The 23,284-nt window shown below is 31.6% G+C and overlaps 1 protein-coding gene across 1 annotated transcript in view; it reads left to right on the top strand.

Annotated features, from left to right (window-relative positions):
• LOC139516505 (uncharacterized) overlaps positions 1-23,284 on the top strand; it is a 48,589-nt gene that overhangs the window by 15,522 nt on the left and 9,783 nt on the right. The window contains exon 5 of the mRNA XM_071306658.1: positions 21,447-21,618. Within this exon, the coding sequence (XP_071162759.1) occupies positions 21,447-21,618 (172 nt within the window). The remainder of the gene's footprint in view (positions 1-21,446; positions 21,619-23,284) is intronic.

The following is a 23,284-nucleotide window of genomic DNA, read 5'->3' as shown; positions in this document are numbered from 1 at the left end:
AAAGGACAAATACTCTTCACTCATTTGTTTTGCTACAATATGTATCTTATTTTACATTTATAAAAACAAATTTAAAAGACAAAAAAAAGTCCAAAAGCTCAATGATAAATGTTTGCTCAGAATATATATATATATATAAAAATATCATTTATATGAAAAAAATAATTATTTAGATATTACATGTAAGGGAGACCAACATTTTCAAACACTTGGACTCTATTTTTCTCTGCAATATAATTTTCAAGAAATTCTATTTTCAACCCAACCATATTTGGTTTTGTTTCATTTAATTTACATTTTGTATATATAATTCTTTGTAATTATGACTCACAGATTCAGTAATAAACTTTCATATTTGCAACCAAGAAACACATTCTCTTAATTAAGAACAAAGTTTACCAAAAAAAAGTTTAACTACATTTATAAAAGACTGCCACAATTGAAAATTTATTGGGCATTCGAAAAATGTGTTCAATAGTTTTTCACCAAGTTCACAAAATGTACACATCTTGGTGTCTTTTAAATTAATTTTGTATAAAAAGGTTTTAGTTTCTATGATTCTATGCAATCATTTGTATTGAAAGGTTCTTAAATAAACATCTTTAAAGGATTTTTTGATTATCATGAAATATTCGGACCATTCTGTTGTATCAAAAATCAACAGTTCTTCCCATTTCAAAAATTTGACTGTTGGTAGTTCAATCACTTTACTTACTAAATTTTTATATACAAATTTGGTTTTCAAATTGCCTATACTTCTCTTTAAATAAATATCACCATATATATATTAGCAGGCTTATCCAAATTTTCCTTTAAACAGTTGTCTTTAATGCATTTTTTCATAGTCCGATCGATTCTTGAAATCCGACCATGATATTTGATAGATAAAGGCAACAGTAGTATACTGATGTTCAAAACTCATAAATAAACTCATTTGATAAAATTGTTGATTTTTTTTTCTTCCTTGAAATTGCTAAGATTTATAAAAATTCATATTTTCTTTATTAATTAGATCACTTACTGACTACACACCTCCTTGTTTCCATTGACTATAATATGGGAATTCATCCAGAGAAGAAACGTTCAAAATATCTAATGATAAAATGTCACTGACAGAATTCTCAATATTAGGTTTTGCAATAGAAAAGCATAGTAAAACATCCATCCAGAAATCTCAATCAGCTTTTTTTTCTGTAGATGTAAAACCCTTTCATCCCATACTGTATGAGGTCTGCCAGTAACAACTACTGCCAGCCACCAAGTGGGTTTGACATCAGTCTTTAAACCAACTAAGTTTTAAAAAGATATTAAAGGAATGAAGATGTACCATATTAAGTCCACCTTGTGAAATATCGTCATTAGGTGTGTTATTCTTAATTCTGGCTTGCTTTCCATTCAATATAAAATTATAAAAAGTCAGGACAAAGAATCATAACTGAATATTTTTTGTTTCCAACCCTTAGAGCTTTTGCCTTTAATGCATTTATTTTTAAACTTGAAATTTTATAAAAAGATTCAAAACATGAAAGTGTTTCCATCAACGACATTTCCCTTCCATCTAACATAAGGAATGTGTCATCTGCATACTAGCTTAAAAGTGATTAATTATTATTTAGGTGTCACACCACCAATTACTCCTTCCAATTAAGAACATATGTGAAAGTAAGCCTACTCTTTTGGTGAAAGAGAAATATACTAAGACAATTTTGAGCTAAATTTTACTTATTTATGAGTTTTCATTCAAAATTCAGGAGTAATGCATTCCATAGTATACTAATTTAAGATTTCGAGAAAACCAGGGGTTATATTTAGTGGTACCTCTATTCGGAAGACATCTTCTTTCTTATATGATTTTAAAATTGGCATGTATACATGTACAATTAAGGATATACCTGGTTTCTATGAAATTAAATTTAAGGTAAATTATTCAGAAAGCTGTGAAAATTACAAAATTAATTTGGTAGAACATATAGGGACTTTTAATTGGAGGTTTTACACCTTTAAGCGAAGTGCGGTGAAACATCAAAATCAGATAACAAATGTTTTTTTTGTTGTTGTCTCAATTGATCATTTGAAAAAATAGTAGCCACATTTCAATCTTTTTGGGGGGCAAAATGTCACATATTGCAAATTTAGAGCCTAAAACATGAGTTTGTGCTATTTTCAGCTTTTCTCACCCTGACAATATGCTTTTATATTAAAAAAAAAAATGTCTTAAATTGTTATAAATGCACACAAAATTTTGTCTGTGGTGTTAAACATTAAATCATAGGTTGTTTACTACCCCAAACAAATTTTGTCATGCAGATTTAATGCAATTATTTGATTTTTACCCCTTATATCATTGCGTCATACTATGTTCTTGGCAGATAGTACAGCCTAATGTAAACACTGCAGAAACTCACAAAAATACCATTTATTATTCCAAATGAAATTTTTATATCTTAAATTTTATTTACTGATGTAAATAAAAACAGTTAAATAACCAGTACTGCACTTTTGATCAATTTGTTGTACTTTACTGACACCAGATGAAAAAAGTGGGTCAATTTTCATTGACACTTCAATACCTTGGATTTTTACCTAATTGTGGAAAGTCTATAAAAAAGTAGAACAAACAAGGAAAAATCTGCAAAAGAAAAGAGGGACGAAAGATACCAAAGGGACAGTCAAACTCATAAATCTAAAACAAACTGACAACGCCATGGCTAAAAATGAAAAAGACAAACAGAAAAACAATAGTACACATGACACAACATAGAAAACTAAAGAATAAACAACACGAACCCCACCAAAAACTAGGGGTGATCTCAGGTGATCCGGAAGGGTAAGCAGATCCTGCTCCACATGTGGCACCCGTCGTGTTGCTTATGTGATTACAATTACGGTAAATAGTCTAATTCGGTAGGTCATATTCATGAAAGGGAAGGGGATTGTAGTTACGACGTAAGGAACATATCCGATATCATTTGTGAAACGGTTATTCTATAACGGTCAACCAACTCGTGATGGCGTCCGTAAAATTTACGAAGGGGTGATTTAAACTTCACCATTTGGAACTCTTGGTTTAATAGCTTCCTTGTGAGCAGTAACCCTCTATCCAGAAAATCATGATAGGAAATGCAAGCACGGGAATATCGTATCAATTGGGAGATATATACCCCGTATGCAGGTGCTGCTGGAAAGTTCACAATTGGAAAGCTGAAATCATCCCTTTTGTCGTAAAGTTTTGTTTTCAACCGACCCTCATTGTCAATTTCTAGATGTAAGTCAAGATATGAAGCCGACTTAACTGTATCTGTAGTATCCCTTATCTCCAATTCGATGGGATAGATGCAAAAACTGATCTTGATATTGAAAGTTTATGTTCCTGTAGCCCAAGTATTTTCTATCAAAGTCATACATTACAGTCAGTTTACATTGAGTTGTAAAATTTTTAACATGAGTCGCAATATGCTCAGATAGGCTCTTTTTAACTACAAATTGACTAAGGATAAAGAATAAAGCAAAACAAAAGATTTCTTATCAACTTTTCTGTCTCTTTAGGTGTCCCTCCAATTTAGAACGTATGTGTAAGTAGGCTTACTCGGACCAAAAATAGTGTATTTGGTGTCATTGTTTACTTAAACTAACCAACAAATTGGCAGAAATGAAATTTTTTGTGAAAGAGAAATATATTAAGACCATTTTGAGTTAAGATTTACTTGTTTATGAGTTTGCATTTAAAATTGAGGATAAATGCACTCCATAGTATACTAATTTAAGATTTCCAGAAAACCAGGGGTTATTTTTAGTGAAACCTCTATTCGGAAAACCTCTTCTTTCGTATATGATTTTAAATATCTGTTGAAAATTTGCATGTAGAAAGCTAATACATGTACGATTCAGGATATACCTGGTTTCTATTAAGTTAAACTTAAGGTGAAATACTTAGAAAACTGTGAAAATTGCGAAATTTGGTTGAACAGATAGAGACTTTTAATTGGTGGTCTGACACGTATTATTTACAGTTATTATAATCCTGGTACTTTTGATAACTATTCCCCTTATTTCAGGATTATCTTTTAATTTTAAAGATAGTAATTCAACACCACTTATAAATAAATAGGGTGAAGTGTATTTCCTTGTCTGCAGCCTCTTTTCAATTGCATGAATTGGTATGAATGAATACTGTAAATATAGAATGCCGTACAAGCTTATGTTGATTTTTAAGAAAATGTATTGACTTACGAGTTTCTGTTAAATTCATGTATCTAAGTGAACGAATATCAAAGGTACCATACAGAAATTGGACAAAAAAGTCATTGAAACATATTAATTTGACAAATAAACACTACCTTGTACTGCATTACATGTAACAGTATTCGTCTATACCAATCTAAAACAAATTATGTCATCTCACAGGCCTCCAGGTTTTTTTGAAAACTTAGTGTTCCCCACAAAAACCGGTTTGGCAACACAATAATAATTTCAACTTTATTTACTATTTTCACAGTGTGTATATGTTAAGTATGTTTAAATGAACATATGTTCCCATAGGTTAGGACTTTATTCATTATAGGTTGAAAAATACAGGCAAAGTTTAGATATTTCTGGAGTGTCCTATATATTGACTCCAGTTGAACCTTTATAGCATAGATACAATGAAATTGATTAAACAATAACACTGTGTCTAAACCACACCGGCCAAATTTTTACGGACTCGATGGTATCTAACATCCGGCACAATGACGGAACATCAATAGACAGAAGAAAGATAGGTTTCTCTTTATTTTCTTATTTTTTTATGATATCGAAGAATGTATATACATATACAACTATTTTCTATTGTGATATGCAATATTTTTTTTACAACCGTTCTATATTAACGGAGAAATAAGTAAAAATGCACGTCAAAATGACGAATTAAGTGAACCTTGCTCCGAAATTGTTTAATTTCTCGTTAACTTATTCACATTGTACAGAGAGAAAGGTACGGGAAGATAGATACTGACATGGAGATTGCAAAACTAGTCATGATGAGCATCTCAATACTTGTATTTCTGTATATCGAACGAAAGAAATGGGTCATGTCAAATTAAAATACACCGGTTTTGTCATTGTTGTTTACTACACAATCACCCGGTTTCGTCTTTATATATCACCCGGTTTTTTATATTTTTTTTAAAACCAACAATTTATGAAAAGCATCGTTAACACGGATCTGAACATTGTCTTTCGAAAGAATTTAAATATATATTTATTGTAAAGTAAACTTGTCGTGTTTAAATTTTTTCTTAAACGGGCACTTCTGGACATAGGTAATTATTATTATAGTTATACACATTTTCCTAATGAAAGGCGTATCCGTTATTTCACTGATCTTCAAACTAATTTTAAATGGAATATAAATACTCAATAGCAAACACTTTATCTAATTATGTTTTTAACATTATGATATTTTTATAATAGGTTTTGAGATACATCGCAATATGTGACCCCCCCCCTTTTTGTTTTACAAAAAAAACCTAAATAATGCTTAATAAATAAAATTTAAAACATCACCAAAAAGTATGCAGAAGTTAAAATTTATATTACTAAGAAGTGTGTAAAGTTTGATGCAATAATGATAAATCGTTTTTGAGATATGGCGCGACATGTTGAAAAAAAACCACACTCCTGTTTTACTTACAAAGTCCTGTAACTCAAATAGGTGTAATTTGATTTTCACTAAAAGGTTTACAGATCGTTTGACTTTTACTAGAAATAACTTTGTTAAGTTTCATGAAAACTAGATAAGCTGTTCCCAAGTTACGGTGCGACTTGTTTACGCTAGACAGAAGGATACACGGATAGATAGCTATATATAGACGGACGGACGAACAGAATGACTGATAGATGGAGGAACGGACGGATGGAAGGGAGGACAGACGGACGGACGGATGTATAAAATAAAACGGCCTATCAAAATTGTGACGGGCGTGAAAAAACGCAATGAAATGAAAAAAAAACTCTTAATTAAAGGTCAATAAGTTTTATTAGGATATCGGCCAAGTCAATTTATTTGTATATTTTGCTATATGACTTTTATATGTTTGAAAATAATAGATAGAAATTGATAGAAAGAATTAAAATTCGTCATTTAAGGGCAATGCAATAACTCCTTTAAGAACTAATGTGAGAATTTTATAGTAAATGGACAAATGGTAGAGCTCAACATTTTGAAGATAATCATCTGGCCCTTTCGAATTGTCTATGTCTACGGCTGTTTTTAAATAATTGACAGCATGCCCCCCCCCCCCCCCCCCCATTGTTTATTTCTTAGCCATGACGGCCATCTTGGTTGACAAGCGGGGTCACACTAAACTTTTTAAAATTAGATACTCTTACTATAATTAAAAAAGACATATGATTTTAGATAAGGTTTGTTAAATGCAGCCTAGTAATTTTAGATGTGAAAATTTATGTAAAAAATTGTATTGAAAGATAATAAACGATGGTCGACCGGTGCAAAGTGATGAAAAAAAAAACTTCCTGTTGGGTCAAGTGAGCTAAAAACAACCAAGAATTCCAAACAAAATTACACCGTTTCTTGACTTTAAAAAAAAATGTGTAACAACTGAAAATTTCAAATTTCACAAACGAGATAACTTGATCGGACATAGCAAAACACTTCACTGGCGGTTTTTTCAATAAAAAAAAAATACATACTACCTATATGTAAGTGTACTAACTGACATGTCACAAATGCTTAAATGATCGCAATTCAATTTATTATGAAGGTCTGTAAGATAAAAAAAAATGGTCACAGAAACTTAACCGATTGTTTATGGAACAATTTAAGTCGAGGTCTAATGAATCCTGCCAGACGGACATGAACACATTCTAATTATCAAAACCAACAACAAACACAAAACCCTTAACATTTACTTATCAATGAAGGAAATAAGTTCACGGTCACTTGAATCGTCATGAGACCAAAGGAAAAATAATATAAAAATGTGGTCAAGGGCAAGGGCAATGGACATATGGCAAATTTGAAAAAAAATCGTTAGATCTGTGTTCCATACTTGTATATGTTGCAATCAAAACTTCTAACTTTTGACATATGCAGCTTTATACAAATAGTTCAAAACGCTATTAATTCGAATCACTTAGACGTTACGCACGTTATTGCGTAAATACCGTGTAATCAACCAGTCCACACTAATAAACAGCTTTTTTTATAAAATCATAACAGTTAAGTTATATAAAACTTATATCCATAGGCTAGGCAGGTAAATACTATTCCGAAAAAAAGTATAAACTGTTTTATCATATTTTACTTTAGTCTAAAATAAGGACAACATATTGACAAAACGTCTAAAATATGCGTGTCAGACGTAACAGACTATACGCATAATCACTTTTGCAGGGGTGTTTGTGTTCTTCAAAGTAGTGTTATATCCACGAAAATTCGAATGAATGATATGCTTTATATATAAAGTATTACAATATTACTGGATATGTGTTTCCGATACGACCAACGCTATTTTTTGGCAAAAACAAATAGTGTTCATATTGGTTAGATTTTGGAAGATGTTAAGTTATCAAGATTTATAGGTTTTGAAATACAAGATTATATTTTATTTCGTTTGTGTAAATTCGGCTCACATAAGTACATACATAGACCATATCAAAGTCGAATTTTTACAGCACTCACACTACATATAAAAATGCAACGGCTTCTGGCAAATGTCTTGCAAGATGTCCAATGTCGGATTTCGCCGTTTTTTACAAATAAATTGTCATTTGCGGCGTTATTTATTGAAAATTTAGATTAGTTGCATGCTAAATAGTGCTTTTCCGTAATTGTGCTTTAACTATACAAAACAGCTACATACTTTTTGATAACTTGCGTAGTTAAAACGACTTCGTTTTCAAAGAAATGAAATGTCTTGCAAGTTTGTCCACTGGACGATTTTCGTACGTTTTCAACGTTGTCGATTCGGGGTACGCTATGTATGGTGGATCATCTGTATTTAGTTCCTCAGATAGAATTTTCTTGATAGTCAGATACTATCAACAAGACCACAAAGTATTACAAAAAATCCGATGACTGGGTTTGTTCGTTTAGATAAGGTTCTTAAGTTGTGAAAAAGTTTTGTATCACAAGGGGATAACAAATCATCTTTATCAAATTTTCAAATTTGGGAAGCGTAAACTGACTGCCATTTTTTTTTATTTCTCTACAAAAAGATTCATATGTATAGAATGGAAAGTGAAAAATAAATTGGGCCTAAAGCGTGGCTATATACCTCTCCACATCATACAAAGCTTGTAAACATATGAGATGAATTATAATTAACCATTTTTTCTGACAATCGTTTCATTTCATAATCTTATTGTACCGCTATTAAAGAAAGTATAGTGAATTTTATAAGCAAGACCCGTTTAACTTGCAATTCCCGACAAACTTTATATTAAAGCAAAATATATATCCTCCTCCTTTTCGGATCTAAATGGGAAAACATTGCACTTTATTACGTTTTATGTCAATTGATCTCTGGTAGAGACTCAGAGTTGTCTCATTGGCACTCATCATACCGTATATATCTTCTCATTTCATATAGCTTATGCATTACCCAAATACGATATATTTTGTTGTTTGTTGCTTACGTTACTTTCATTGGGAAATATTCCATGCATATTCAGTGCAACAAAACATTATAAGAAGTATCCATATTGATGTGCAAAACAAAAATTGCAAGCGAAATACAAAACTTATCCCAAATAATCGGTAATCGCCGTAAAACGTAAATATTTGACGTTACCATTTGAGACGCAATATTGTGCTGAACGTCTAAGTCTCGCTTGTTTAAAAATATCAATGAGAATGTTTAAAATAAACATAATCAAACTCACATAATCCGATTTTGCGGGTGTCCCTGTTTTCTTATTTCTTACAATATTTTAATTCGGTATACACTTTATAAGGTAATAGGCGAATCTAGAAGACGTATAGGTTGCACGCCCCGACCCCACCTTTGATTGCCAAAACTATATTGATTCATGTATTTAACGATTTTTTAAAGCAAATAATAGTGAAAATATTGTTCGACTCGCTACGCTCGGCAGTATGTAAAACCGTTCGAATTACGTCCACTTTGAAATAAACTGAATCCGTCTGTCCGTACATGTATATATTGTCAAAATATATTGACCAACGTCAGTGTACGATCATCATAACACAATGGCGAGAGTACAGACCCGTTTTTTATAGTAAGGTTAACCATGGATTCCGAAGTAATAGGTTAAAAAATATGTATTATTGAATTTTTCGATGACCTGAGACTATTATACTAATTTATACATAGAAGTATAGTTACAATTAGTGATAAAAAAATATATATTTAATGTACGGTAGTTGTAATCCTTTACCCTCTATACACATTTATTTTCTATGTCGATTAAAATTATTTGTGTTCTATAAGAGTATGAATTCTAGTGTTTATTATTTATCTGAGACTGATCATATCAATAATAAGCCGTTGTCTTGTGGAAGAACTTGTTTTCAAACGACCCACAAAATTTTTTAACACTGAAGTTAAATTATCAATTATAATGTAATGCGATTATGATATTTTTTTATTTGACCAAATCGGGTGATGCATTGTGAAATCTATGACAAAACCGAGTGGTAAACATTGACAAAACCGGCCAGTTCCATTTTGACATGACCGATGTCTTTCGTTCCATACTCAGAAATACAAGTATTGAGATGTTCATAATGACAAGTTTTGCAATCTCCGTGTCAGAATCTATCTTCCCGTACCTTTCTTTCCGTACAATGTGAACAATTTAATGAGAAATTGAACAATTTCGAGGCAAGGTTCACTCAATTCATCATTTTGACGTGCATTTTTACTTATTTCTTCGTTAATATAGAACGGTTGTAGAAAATATTGCATATCACGTTGTATGTGTATATATATTCTTCGATATCATAAAAAAAATAAGAAAATAAGAAGAAACCCATCTTTCTTCTGTCTGTTGATGTTCCATCATTGTGGAGGATGTTAGATACCATCGAGTCCGAACTAATTTTGCCGGTGCGGTTTAGACACAGTGAATAATATCTGTAATGAAATACTAATAATTCGTTTGTTTTTTGCTGAATATTAACGATCATCGTAATTTTCTTAAAATCACGTATAATAAACAAATCAAGTGATAACAGAGGGTAGATATATAATTCCATCATACCCTTATTTTTCAAACTCGTTATTATCTTTACCGAAGAGTACTCAGTTTTTTAACGTATGGACTTCATGCTTTTATTATCTTTTGTTTACTCTGTACGTTCATGTTTACACACATAACTTTATTTTCATACTGTTTTTTTTACTAACGGTTACAATTGATTTCCCGGGGTGCTAATAACAGATCAACGTTATTAGCACCCCGGGAAATCAATTGTAACCGTTAGTAAAAAAAAAACAGTATGAAAATAAAGAGAGAGAGAGATGAAGACTGCCTGCATTCAAAACCTAGTTTTCTATATGCGTGTGTGTATGAGCGGCATGGGTTAAATTTTCCATTATTTAGTTTTATTCTAAAGATTTAAGGCAAATTTTCCCAGAATTTGATTCACTTTTTTTGAAGACCTACCCATGGCCAGCGGTGGATTTAAGGGAGTAATTGGAGTGGGGGATGTATGGACATCCCCTTTGAAGGAACAATTCAATTTGGTTGGCTATTTAGGAAATCTTTGGAGCTCTTATGGCAGTCAGTGCCCCCCCCCTTTATGAAAATTTCTGGATCCGCCCCTGCTAACCCATGCAGGGTCGGATCCAGCCATTATTACAATTGGATTCCCAACCCAGGATAAAGGGGGTTCCAACTATATGTCACCATGCAAATGAATTGATTGTCGAAAAAATGGGGGCTCCAACCCAGGAACCCCTGGATCCGCCTATACCATGCGAATCGAAGTTTATATAACGTATTTTTGGTACCTTAACCGTATTCCATGTTTTCTTATATATGCAGTGATAAGTTGCTGTCAACGAAAATATTGATAATCGCATTAAGATGTTCATAATGGCTTGCCGTGAATATATCAATCTAATAAACTGACATAGTTAAGATTGTAGGACCTTTTTTGAAAAATGCCCTCGATAAAACTTTCTTAAATTAACACCTACCTATAGTTTTTTTAAGTAAAATTTATTCAGATTGGTCCACTACATCTTTAAAGAAAGTAAGAAAAAAAATTTAATTGTGGAACTGTGATTTTTTTCACGATAATAGCCCAAAAATAGGTAAAAATTGATGAAAAAGTAGGAAAATCATCAAAATTGGGCATTTTCAAAGGGTCGTAGCAAAAAATGAAGTGCACCACCCTATGATTTTTTCTTCACCAATTATATTGTTATAGTCTTATAAACCCAAAAATCAGGTTAAGAAAAAAAGTTTAATTCTAGAAATTTTTGGCTCCTCAGAGGTGTACATCCTTAATCATAGTATGTATTGATCAATCAATGTAAAATATCATACCGAACTTTTACACGGATGATCAGTACATGCGATGAGCTAATATAATCATATATACAATATGGTAATTAAAGAAAGGTTACGATTTAAGCATTCTTTAGTTGAATGAAGACTAAAGTAAGTTTATGCATACGACTTATGATTTTTGACTTAACTAAGGGAATTCTCAGTAAAATCTGAGTCTAAAGAATACTTAACATGCTTAAGTTAAGATTTTTTATGCATACGGGCCCTGACCTCCAGTAAGGAACAATTAGTAGTGTCGATCGTTTTTTGATTACATTTGGAAACAAGTGACGGTGACGATACAATCCAATGAGGGACATTGGTCAATTATTCCCCTTTAATAATAACCCAGTTGGCAGTGCTGTAGTTAAGGTCCAACACACACACAGCATTTCTTATCTATATCCTATATAAAATTACAATGTTGATAGTTCTTTACATATAAATAATTATAAGTTTTGTTAATTGAAATGAAATTTACTTGCTGTTGTGTACCTGGATGTTCTAACAGATGTGGACATTTTTTCCCAAAAGATGGGGAATTAAGAAAAAAAATTAAAGAAATGGTTAAATGCAATCAAAAGAAACTCTTATGAGGAAAAACATAAAGAATGGACACCAAGCAAAAGCAGTGTTGTTTGCCATGATCATTTTTTGCAAAGTGATTATACATTTAAGTTTTGGTAAGTGTATATTGAAATTAAATTCCAAAGATTTAATACTTAAAAATTTAATTTAAAAAAAGTCTAAAATATGCTCATGATATTTTTCTTTAATTCTTATTTAATCTCATTAAGGGAAGAATAAGATGAGAACATTTGTTGCAATAAAAATGTAAATAGAATATTTTTTTATTTTTATTTTTTTATTTTGTTAACTCATGATACAAATATTTATTTGTAATGTGTCATTATTACATGTAGCATAATTTGTTAATTATCAATGTTTATACAGATAATGTTCTTTCACATGTCATACCCTGCTTTGGTGATTTCTAATGTGTTTGTTTAATCTGTTAAGAATGCTGGATAAATGAAAATAGTGTATGATAACAGATAAAAAAAATATCAGGTCATCTTTTTAATATTAATAGTTAATTATTTGTTTATTCTTGTAGGCACAGATGTTAGCAGAAAACAGTTAAAAAAGGATCAGTTCCATCTGTATTTTGTTGGAAAAGAAAATTATCCTCAAACACCCCAAACAGAAGTGATCGACTTTTTAAAAGAAACAAAACAAAATCTGAACTATTATTTTTCGGAGAAAATATTGAAATAAGTCATCCATGTACTTCTCGATATAGGACGGAAGAATGTGTCGAGTCTACAACAGCACCCATAGTACCTGATATCCAGTAAGCGTGTCCATATTGAACGAATCATAGGATTAGCAAAGACATTTAAAATCCTTTCCGTTGCAATTAACAGAACAGAAACAAAACTTTCAAGTGATATAATTTTTGTAGTTTTCATGCTTTGCAACTTTAGGCAATGTATCATACCAAGACATGCATAAACCTAAAAATTACAAAATCAAGGTGAAATTGAACACAAGTATAGATAAAGTTGTTAACTTATACAAAATGTTAAGCAGGTGACCTTTTGGGATTTTTTTTAACAGGGGCCAGTTTTACTAATCTGTATTAGATTTAAGACTATATCTTAGGATGGTCTTACATCTCTTAGTGTTGGTGGGTTTCACGACAAAGTGGTCCAAACTTAGGACGTCTTAAAGTTATGATTACATAAGAGGTGTCTCATGATGGTCTTAGGATAGTCAGGGACAGTATTTTATAAAATAGTTAACATTCTCTGTCTACATGTTGCAATCATTATTTGTGTTATTTCTTGTGAACATCGAGAAGCTGCTGTAAAGCTTAAGATTATAAAGTAAACAATCTAAATTTGTCATGATTGTGCTTATAATTCAGTGCCAATTCAGAAATGAAAAATTTCTTATGAATGTATGATGTTTGTCTTTATTTTATTCATTGAAACATGAAATATCCAATATCTGTTTTTTTATCTCTAATAACAAGTCTTTATTTTATTTTATTTTATAGAAAATATATCAAAGTGAAAAAATACATTTTAAAAGAGATGAGCCAGTTTAAAAAGAATTCATGTATTCAGAAAATCAAGAAGACACAAAAAAAACACAAATATTTCATGGCAGATTTTGTCATTATTTAAATTAGCAAATATCAAATAATTGCAACACAAACAAAAAATAACTTAACTATACTGTTTACACAAGTTCCTATTTTGCCTTAGTTAATTATCTTTTACCTGAAAATTTGTACTAAGGCAAACTGGGATTAATTTTATATATAGATTTGGGCAGCTAAGGCGAAATGAGAATAAGCCATTTTAAATCAGTAATACGATTAAATTTTAAGATTTACTTCATTATTTCATTTTTGATCGAATATTGTGTAGACTTACTTCTGAATGTGCGACCTCCGTCTTGCAAGGATTTGTCATATTTTAAACAAAATGATAACTTAAAAATTGCGAAATTCAAACCAATGTGATTGTACTGAATGTATACTTGATAGTACGAGTTAGACCCCTTTTACACTAGGACATTTGTTATCGATTTAAACTAGACAGATTCACTTTAGATCGATTTAAGGGACAATGTGAACACTGTGAATCGATCTTCAATCGGTCTAAACTAAAACACCAAAAGAGGTAGTTTAGTTTGAATCGATCTAAAGTAAACCTATCTTACTTTAAATGTGAACTCAAATATCGGTTTAAACTAGTACGATTGAATCGAAAATAACATATGCGCATTCATAGCTGCAAAACTATCTCAGAGATTCGTTTACCCCATATTTCTCCATTAACTGGCCTTTAAAACAAACTGAAAACATGTTGTCATCGTCATAGCATAGATTTGCGAAATCTGTGTCTTCTTTTCTTATGTTGATTTTTTTCTCTTTTTAGGAACCGGAGTATTTCGTCGTGTTGTTACTTTGTTACTACTGTTATTTTTTTTTCAAAAAAGAAATCTGCAATAACACCGGTATCAAAATTTTAACTTGTGATTCGAGAGAAACAATAACTTTTACTTTCTTTCAAGTATGTTTATCAGTAAATCATACATGAATTTGATAAATCAGTTCTATTTATACACAATGTTTACCGTGTTTACGGGTAAAATGGTTAAATCGATTGCGTTTTTAATTGTAGAGTGAACGCAGTGGTTCAGATATACCTATAGAGATCGTTATGATTAAGGATAATGTGAACGCTAACTGGTTTTATTTAGATCGATTCAAATTAGATCGATTAAAAAAAATGCTAGTGTGAACGGGGTCTAACATGCTTAATCATTTCAAATTGAAACACTCATTATTTTCGGAATAAACAAGAGACAATAAAAGAATTATCGTTTCAGACATATTCAATTCTTCCAGATCAAGTAGGTTTTTTCTTATTTTTTTAATCTGAAGTTAGTAGAAACGCCATAGTTGATACGGTGTATTTGATTATCAAAAGTCATACTTCGCCAGGAATCCTCACAGACAAGCCTTATAATGCCACTTCAATTCATCGTATTACAAAAGCGTACATGTATGACTTGGATGGAAGGTTGTCACATGGACACTCATACCACATCTTCTTATATCTATGTGTAAGTTATTAAAGATAAGGCCTTCAAACATCCATTTAAACTACCGGTTAACCGGTTAATCGGTCTAACGATTATCCGAGTAACCGGTTTGGCAAAAGTGTACGATTTGACAACACTGGTAAATATGTATCCTGATGAACTTATACAAAAAGGCAAAACGTTAAAAACGTAGTGTATGGTTACTTTTTCATGTTTATGAAACCAACTGAAACCTCAGTACGTTTTGTGATCTTTGAATATTTCAATATGATGATATGCTGAGCGAAGATCGTATTTAAATAGATAGTCCCCATTTTCGAACATATGACTAACTTCAACAACATCTTCATATTTGAACCTTATTTGTGTTAGTGGGGGTTTATATGCCTGCAGTCAAGACATAATCGGAGAATTTCGTTATTCCTCGCAACGGTAAGATGATTGACTCCTTTAGGATAGTCGGGTACTTAACATATACAACCCAGACTACTAAGTAATTAACTTAGTGATCTCGGATTCAACAAGCTCTGAAATATCAAGTGCTGTCTTATAGTTCCTTAAAAGTTTTCAGGTTTTTTATGAAACGGCATTTTGTAACCATCTCTATGATAATAAAATATAGTCGTTTGCAATTATACTTTGCCAATAAGTGTTAGCGTTGCGTAACCTGTTTACTGGTGAATCGATAGCGTTTACCTTGGTTACTGTACTTTTAAATGTGTTATCACGCATGACGAATTGTAAACGCGTCTCATTTGAAGAACTGTTGTGCTTTTGTCAAATTTATCAAAGTTGACTACAGTTTTATGAAAACTATTTACATGTTAACTTATCTCGTCATTCTTGTTTCTTCACATTGATGCACCAAAAGCACCAGTTTGATGGTCGATCCTCCAGTGTCGGGGATTACCACATTCATAACATTTCCCTGAGCATTGAACTGGAACTTATTTTCTAGGTGCGTTGGAATTAAATCTCGACAATTGAGAGGTAGTGTAAGGGGTTGGTCTATGCTGTTTACTTTGTTTCTCGTTCTTGATTTTCCGTACAACTTGGTTTTCGACTCTGATGATTCTTTTTTTCATCTTCAGAGTCGTCGGCCAGACTATAAGTTTCATATTCTGTCACTGTTTTCCAACCATTTTCGAATTGGTCTGCCAATTTAACTATGTTTTGTCTATGACGTAATATATCCAAACCTTCACTTACACTTTTTGTTTGTTCGGTTTGCTCCGGGTCCCTCAGAAAAAAACAAGCTTCCTTCATCTTGTTGGCAACTTTGGAGTTCATTTAAAAAATTTCTTCATTCTTATGAAGATATTGATGGTCGATCCTCCAGTGTCGGGGATTACCACATTCATAACATTTCCCTGAGCATTGAACTGGAACTTATTTTCTAGGTGCGTTGGAATTAAATCTCGACAATTGAGAGGTAGTGTAAGGGGTTGGTCTATGCTGTTTACTTTGTTTCTCGTTCTTGATTTTCCGTACAACTTGGTTTTCGACTCTGATGATTCTTTTTTTCATCTTCAGAGTCGTCGGCCAGACTATAAGTTTCATATTCTGTCACTGTTTTCCAACCATTTTCGAATTGGTCTGCCAATTTAACTATGTTTTGTCTATGACGTAATATATCCAAACCTTCACTTACACTTTTGGTTTGTTCGGTTTGCTCCGGGTCCCTCAGAAAAAAACAAGCTTCCTTCATCTTGTTGGCAACTTTGGAGTTCATTTAAAAATTTTCTTCATTCTTATGAAGATATTGATGGTCGATCCTCCAGTGTCGGGGATTACCACATTCATAACATTTCCCTGAGCATTGAACTGGGACTTATTTTCTAGGTGCGTTGGAATTAAATCTCGACAATTGAGAGGTAGTGTAAGGGGTTGGTCTATGCTGTTTACTTTGTTTCTCGTTCTTGATTTTCCGTACAACTTGGTTTTCGACTCTGATGATTCTTTTTTTCATCTTCAGAGTCGTCGGCCAGACTATAAGTTTCATATTCTGTCACTGTTTTCCAACCATTTTCGAATTGGTCTGCCAATTTAACTATGTTTTGTCTATGACGTAATATATCCAAACCTTCACTTACACTTTTGGTTTGTTCGGTTTGCTCCGGGTCCCTCAGAAAAAAACAAGCTTCCTTCATCTTGTTGGCAACTTTGGAGTTCATTTAAAAATTTTCTTCATTCTTATGAAGATATTGATGGTCGATCCTCCAGTGTCGGGGATTACCACATTCATAACATTTCCCTGAGCATTGAACTGGAACTTATTTTCTAGGTGCGTTGGAATTAAATCTCGACAATTGAGAGGTAGTGTAAGGGGTTGGTCTATGCTGTTTACTTTGTTTCTCGTTCTTGATTTTCCGTACAACTTGGTTTTCGACTCTGATGATTCTTTTTTTCATCTTCAGAGTCGTCGGCCAGACTATAAGTTTCATATTCTGTCACTGTTTTCCAACCATTTTCGAATTGGTCTGCCAATTTAACTATGTTTTGTCTATGACGTAATATATCCAAACCTTCACTTACACTTTTGGTTTGTTCGGTTTGCTCCGGGTCCCTCAGAAAAAAACAAGCTTCCTTCATCTTGTTGGCAACTTTGGAGTTCATTTAAAAATTTTCTTCATTCCCCTTTCTCTTGAAAACGTAAATGTCCTAATTCATCTCGTCAATCATGGCAAGTTGTGTTTCTGAAAATTGTCGTTGAAAACCGTTCGTCGACATTTTTAAAGTGTCAAAACTGCTTTTAATAATCCTGTCCATGTGTTGTACGATATCATTCTGTGCGGTGGAAACAGCTTCTTGCACACGTTGTTTTATCAAAGAATCTACCGGCTCCGACATTTAACTAATTACTAGATTACTACTAAACAAAAAACATCTACTAAATGGAAAAGGGTTCATTCGATGATCAATATAAGCGAGCACTGCAACAAATAAGAAAGGCGTGATTAAAAAAAAATCAATAAGCGTGTGGCTTATATGTACAGAGTCGACAAGGAATCTTTTTTAAACACACACAACTAGACAAAACTATATCCAGAAGATGGGTTGATGGATAGAATAGTGTTTTACTGTTCAGTGACAAGGAAGGCGCAAAAAATAAAATAGCATTTTAAGATGCCATACTTATTTTATAGACTAGGCATTCTTATGAGAACGTATGCTTGCCGATTTGCACTTTCATGTCTTGATTGACATTGTCAATTAAAAATGAAGGTCCGTTTAAAATCACATTTTATGGCATGAAAGAATTTTAATTTTCCAATTGTGAAAATTTATATTTTTATGAGTAAACAGCAGCGAAAAGGGAACAATTTAATTTCAATTAGGTTTTTCGTTTATATAGATAATATATAATATATTTCCCTAGTTATGTAGATATTTTTAGAGCTTGAATTTTAAATCCCTGTTTTCTTGATAAAGGTTTACAAGTTTCATCTTCCATTTAATTCATCGCCCATGAATGTATTTTATTGTTTGTCGTAAGAAACTTACTAAAGAAACAACTGATGTAAGCTATACTTTTTTTGCAGTTAGTTTGCATGGGTTAGCATTATATATATATTCGTGATTATTTTTGCTAGTGAGTAGTACATTGCATTAATTATTTCGATTCTGATTAGGACAATTACGGCAATTTCTATGTCCGATTGTTATATAAGTGTAGCGCGATTGTGTACGGTCTTCCATGAATCTCCTTTTTTTGTCTGTAAACAAACAAACGACTGGCAACATGATTTATGAGAGGGAGGACTTTGAGCAGCCAGCATGAACGGTTGTCGTGGTTTTGGGGTCCACGAAATTGTTTACTGCTTTTGGACTTTTTTTTACCCCTTTGATATCGTTTCTCTTTTTTTTCAACATATATAGGATAATTTTTTTTATTATTATTTCATGAAAAAAACGCATAAAAATCGTATTATAACATTAACGTAACGTTACTTTTATTACTGCATTAGATGCACATTCCGACAATGCATGTCTTGTCAGTGACATTCGAGTTCAGAATCTTTAAAAATCCAAAACTGATTAAGAAATTAAAGAGCTGGTAAAACCAAATAGGACAAACTGTATATGGGTCGGGATAATGGTGGTAAAAGCATGCAGGATATAATTACAAGATAACCACTGACCAGGATTCTTGTCTTTGGGATAATTATATAGCTTGAGGAATCTTATCTAGATTTTTTCGGCTATTCGAATTGATTTTTTGTGCCTAAATCTTCAAATATAAGTAAATAAATAAAGTGATGTCGGATATACGCGAAAGAGAAAGCAACCAAACGACTTGAACAACCAAAAATTACCAGTTCGCAACTTAGTTTAATGACTCTTTCACATTAGCCAAAGGTCTTTACAATATATCTAAACCACCAGATGCCTAAAATATTTTGAATAAAGTAAACAGAGACTATAAAGATATGTAAGAAAAAATGCATCCAATTTAGGCGCAAGAGTTGAATAAGGGAGATTACCATTAGAATGTTTTATTAAAACACAAACCCTTTTAGATTTAGCTAGACTATATAATAATAATATTAATTCATTGATAAAGGAAGCTTTTTCTCTAGCACAATCTCTAGATTTGACAGGAACTAATTCATGGTATACATATGCAAAAACAATATTGTTGAAGAGACTAATGTTGACCTTGATATTCTTTCTAGTTTCAAGGACATAAAAGATGTAAATAAAATAAAAAACGATATAAAGTTAAAAATGCAAGATAGATATGAAGATTTAATTCAAACTAAATTTGAAAACATTGATGATAATAGTAAATTTTATTTATATTAAAAACTATCAAAAGATTACAAACTAGAATCTTATCTTAATACATCTCATTTTCAGATAAGGAGATTAATCAATAAATTGAGAATAAGTAATCACTCCCTCTTGATTGAAAAGGGAAGATATTTTAAAATCCTAAGAGAGGAAATGTAAAAAAAACTAGAGGATGCGAAACATTTTTACTCTATTGTGATTATAGTAAAACTCTAAGAAATGCCTTTTTTCAACACCTATGTGCTGAAAATAATAACTTTGATAATTTAACTGAAGAAGGAAAAAGTCATTATTTACTAAATCCATCAACACCTCTACAAACAAATAAGTTAGGATCCTTCTTGAAAAAGTCATTAGAACTGAGGGCAGGGGACTCTTAACAGCTTGTTTGGTGTTATAAATTTTGATGCTGTTTTTATTGTGTATGTTTGATATTGATGTATATATGTTTATTGTTGGTATATATGTTGGTCACAAACTGTAAAGTTTATACGACAGTAAAATATTTGATTTGATTTGATTCGTAATCAATGAAATATATTTAGATACGACAAAAGAGACTCACTTAGGGAACGACCATCTTACTTCCAGAAAGGGGAGGGGTGTTATGTTTTTATGCCTCACCTACGATAGTAAAGGGGCATTAGGTTTTCTAGTCTATGCGTACGTCTGTTCGTTCGTTCGTTCGTCTGTTAGTCCGTCCGTGTGTCCCGTTGCAGGTTAAAGATTTAGGTTAAAGTAGTTTTTGATGAAGTTAAGGTCCAATCAACTTTAAACTTAGGACACATGTACTGTGGACACATTCTTTTTTCTTAAAGAAATATTCTCGTTCCCAACTTGAAGAAAATGAATATTATTGTCAAGCAGAAGACAAAAAACATTATTCTGAATGCTAATTTCTCCCAAACCTTATAGACAAAGTGTTAAATTTTGAAAACATTCTGATTGATCGTGTCGATAAAAATATGTAATGAAAATTCTGACTTAGAAAAAAACATGATCCCCCCTTTTTGAGTTTTCTTCTTGTGGTAGGCCCGTTAATGTGTGAAAAAGAAGTTCACAAAAGTGTAAATGAATGGATATGAATATTACAATACTTTTCTTCTTGAAAAATTATCTTTTAGCTTCCTGTCCCAACTTTTCCTTCTCGACTATTCAATTTCATATTTTGATATCATTTTGATACTGCTTCAAAAACAACGATTGCACCTCAAAATTAATTTATTTTTTATCAAAACTAACTAGTACTTGAACTCTAGCTCAATTGAAATTGTACTCGACCTCGAACTTTATATAGAAGTGGTACTCTACACACAACTCAAAATCTTAACTCGAATTATAAACCGATCTTTAAATTAACTCAAACTTTAAAGTCGAAATCTGACTCTGACTGGATGATAAGTCAAATTCCTTGCATATTTTTTTTCCTTTTGTTTTCGGATCGGTTTTGTTAATATAATTGTGCGAAATTATTAGTATTTTTTTTAATCAGTCAAAGATTACTTTTTCAGGGAGAAAATATTACAGATCATTTGAAGATTTCAGATACAAAACCAGGATTTTACTTTGCTTCAGATCTACGAATAAACATCCCATTGTCATCATGCGGAAAACTTGACGTTTATTGTCATCTCGGAGACTACAAAGTTAACATTACTAGCAAGAATTTTGAAAAATGTAAAGGTATAATAGTTTACTATTCTATTCAACAACACGTTTACTAATAAAATCTTTATATAGGTAAATTTTCAAATGTAAATAAGAAGATGTGGTATGAATGCTAAATGAAACTATGCATCTAAGTCACAATATGTAAAAGTAAACAGTTAATATAGGTCAAAGTAAGTCTCTCACCACAGAACATTGGCTCACACCGAACAGCAAGCTGTAAAGGGCCACACAAAGACTGGTGTTTAACAATTAAAATAGGACATTCAACGGTCTTATTTATATAAAAAATGAGAAATAAGGAACACTTATGAACGACACAAACAAACGACAACCCCTTAACAATAGGCTCTTAACTTTGGACAAAAAAAAATACAGCGGGGTTTAATGTTAAAACAGGCGCCAACCTTCCGTCTTACCTGCAACAGTGGTAGAACATTACAACATACAAAGACACCCAATAAAATATCATTGAAATGGCTTAACTCGAACAAAAAGACAAAGCACGTAAGAAGTTAAATATGAACTGAACGAAAAAGTTTGATTTATAAAACAATATAAATAGAAAAGATGTTTTAATGTCAAAACAACACTTTTAACCCAGGATGAAATCGCGTTAAATAAAATAGCGTACAGATGTACATTTAAATGTAATAACTTTGTTGTTAGAAATACAGACATGTGTTTTAGAAATAAATGTGTTCTTCATAGTTACACGAAAGAACGATTTGAGAGTACTCGAAATTACTAAAAGCTAGTTTAAAGTCAAAAACAATTATTAATAAGAAAGAATGCATCATAGACTTAAATCCATTTGAATAAATCCCAGACAGGGATTTAGTGTTTTAATGCCATGTACAGTCAAAGAAGACATGACGTGTGCAATTCCAAAACAAAAGTAACTTCAGGCAGTAGCATAATTAGGATTTAACCTTATAATAAAAATGTATGATGTATGATGTTATGAATATATATAACAATTTTTAAATAAAAATAAACGTGGATGTGTGTATATATATATATATATATACATAAAAAAAACATTTAAGTTGTTTAATTTGTTGATGTAAAAATCGATGTTAGTGTCTATGAAAACAATTTTCAGAGATCTTATTACAAAAAGGTAAAACATTAATAAGATTACCTATTCTGATAAGTTTGTTTAAAGGTTCGATAGTTTTACACGAATCACACAGTGAATTCAGCGCTTTTGGTAAAATAGTTTATTTAATCTTTGTATTTACCAAAGAATTTAATAAACGTTTTTAGTAATTTATGGTAACAAGATCTGTGACTTAGTAATTTATTAGTGATGCACTAACGTTTGTTAAAATCTATGATATCACTACACATATAACGGAAGAGTTAGGATATATGAACATCGTATAATAGAGCATTAAAAGGAAAGTTGACAATATGGAGTTTCCCTTAATAAATTGAAATGTCTTTATCTAAAAAAAGGACCACTACTGTAGTTTATTAAGATTCATTTATAAGTAAGTTTCTTTGTGTAAATTTCAACTGAAATTCATCTTTGTACCCTATTTAGCCTTTTATTTTATTTTTTATTCGAGCGTCTGTTATAAGTCTTTTGTAACACGCGTCTGGCATAAATACAAAATTTAATCCTGGTATATATGATGAGTTTATTTTCTGCAGTATTTTACGAAAAAAATAAGAT

Source organism: Mytilus edulis, chromosome 3 (genome assembly GCF_963676685.1).
Source record: "Mytilus edulis chromosome 3, xbMytEdul2.2, whole genome shotgun sequence".
Lineage (NCBI taxonomy): Eukaryota > Metazoa > Mollusca > Bivalvia > Mytilida > Mytilidae > Mytilus > Mytilus edulis.
The sequence above is the reverse complement of the archived record's forward strand: the minus strand, read 5'-3'. Positions and strand labels throughout refer to the sequence as shown.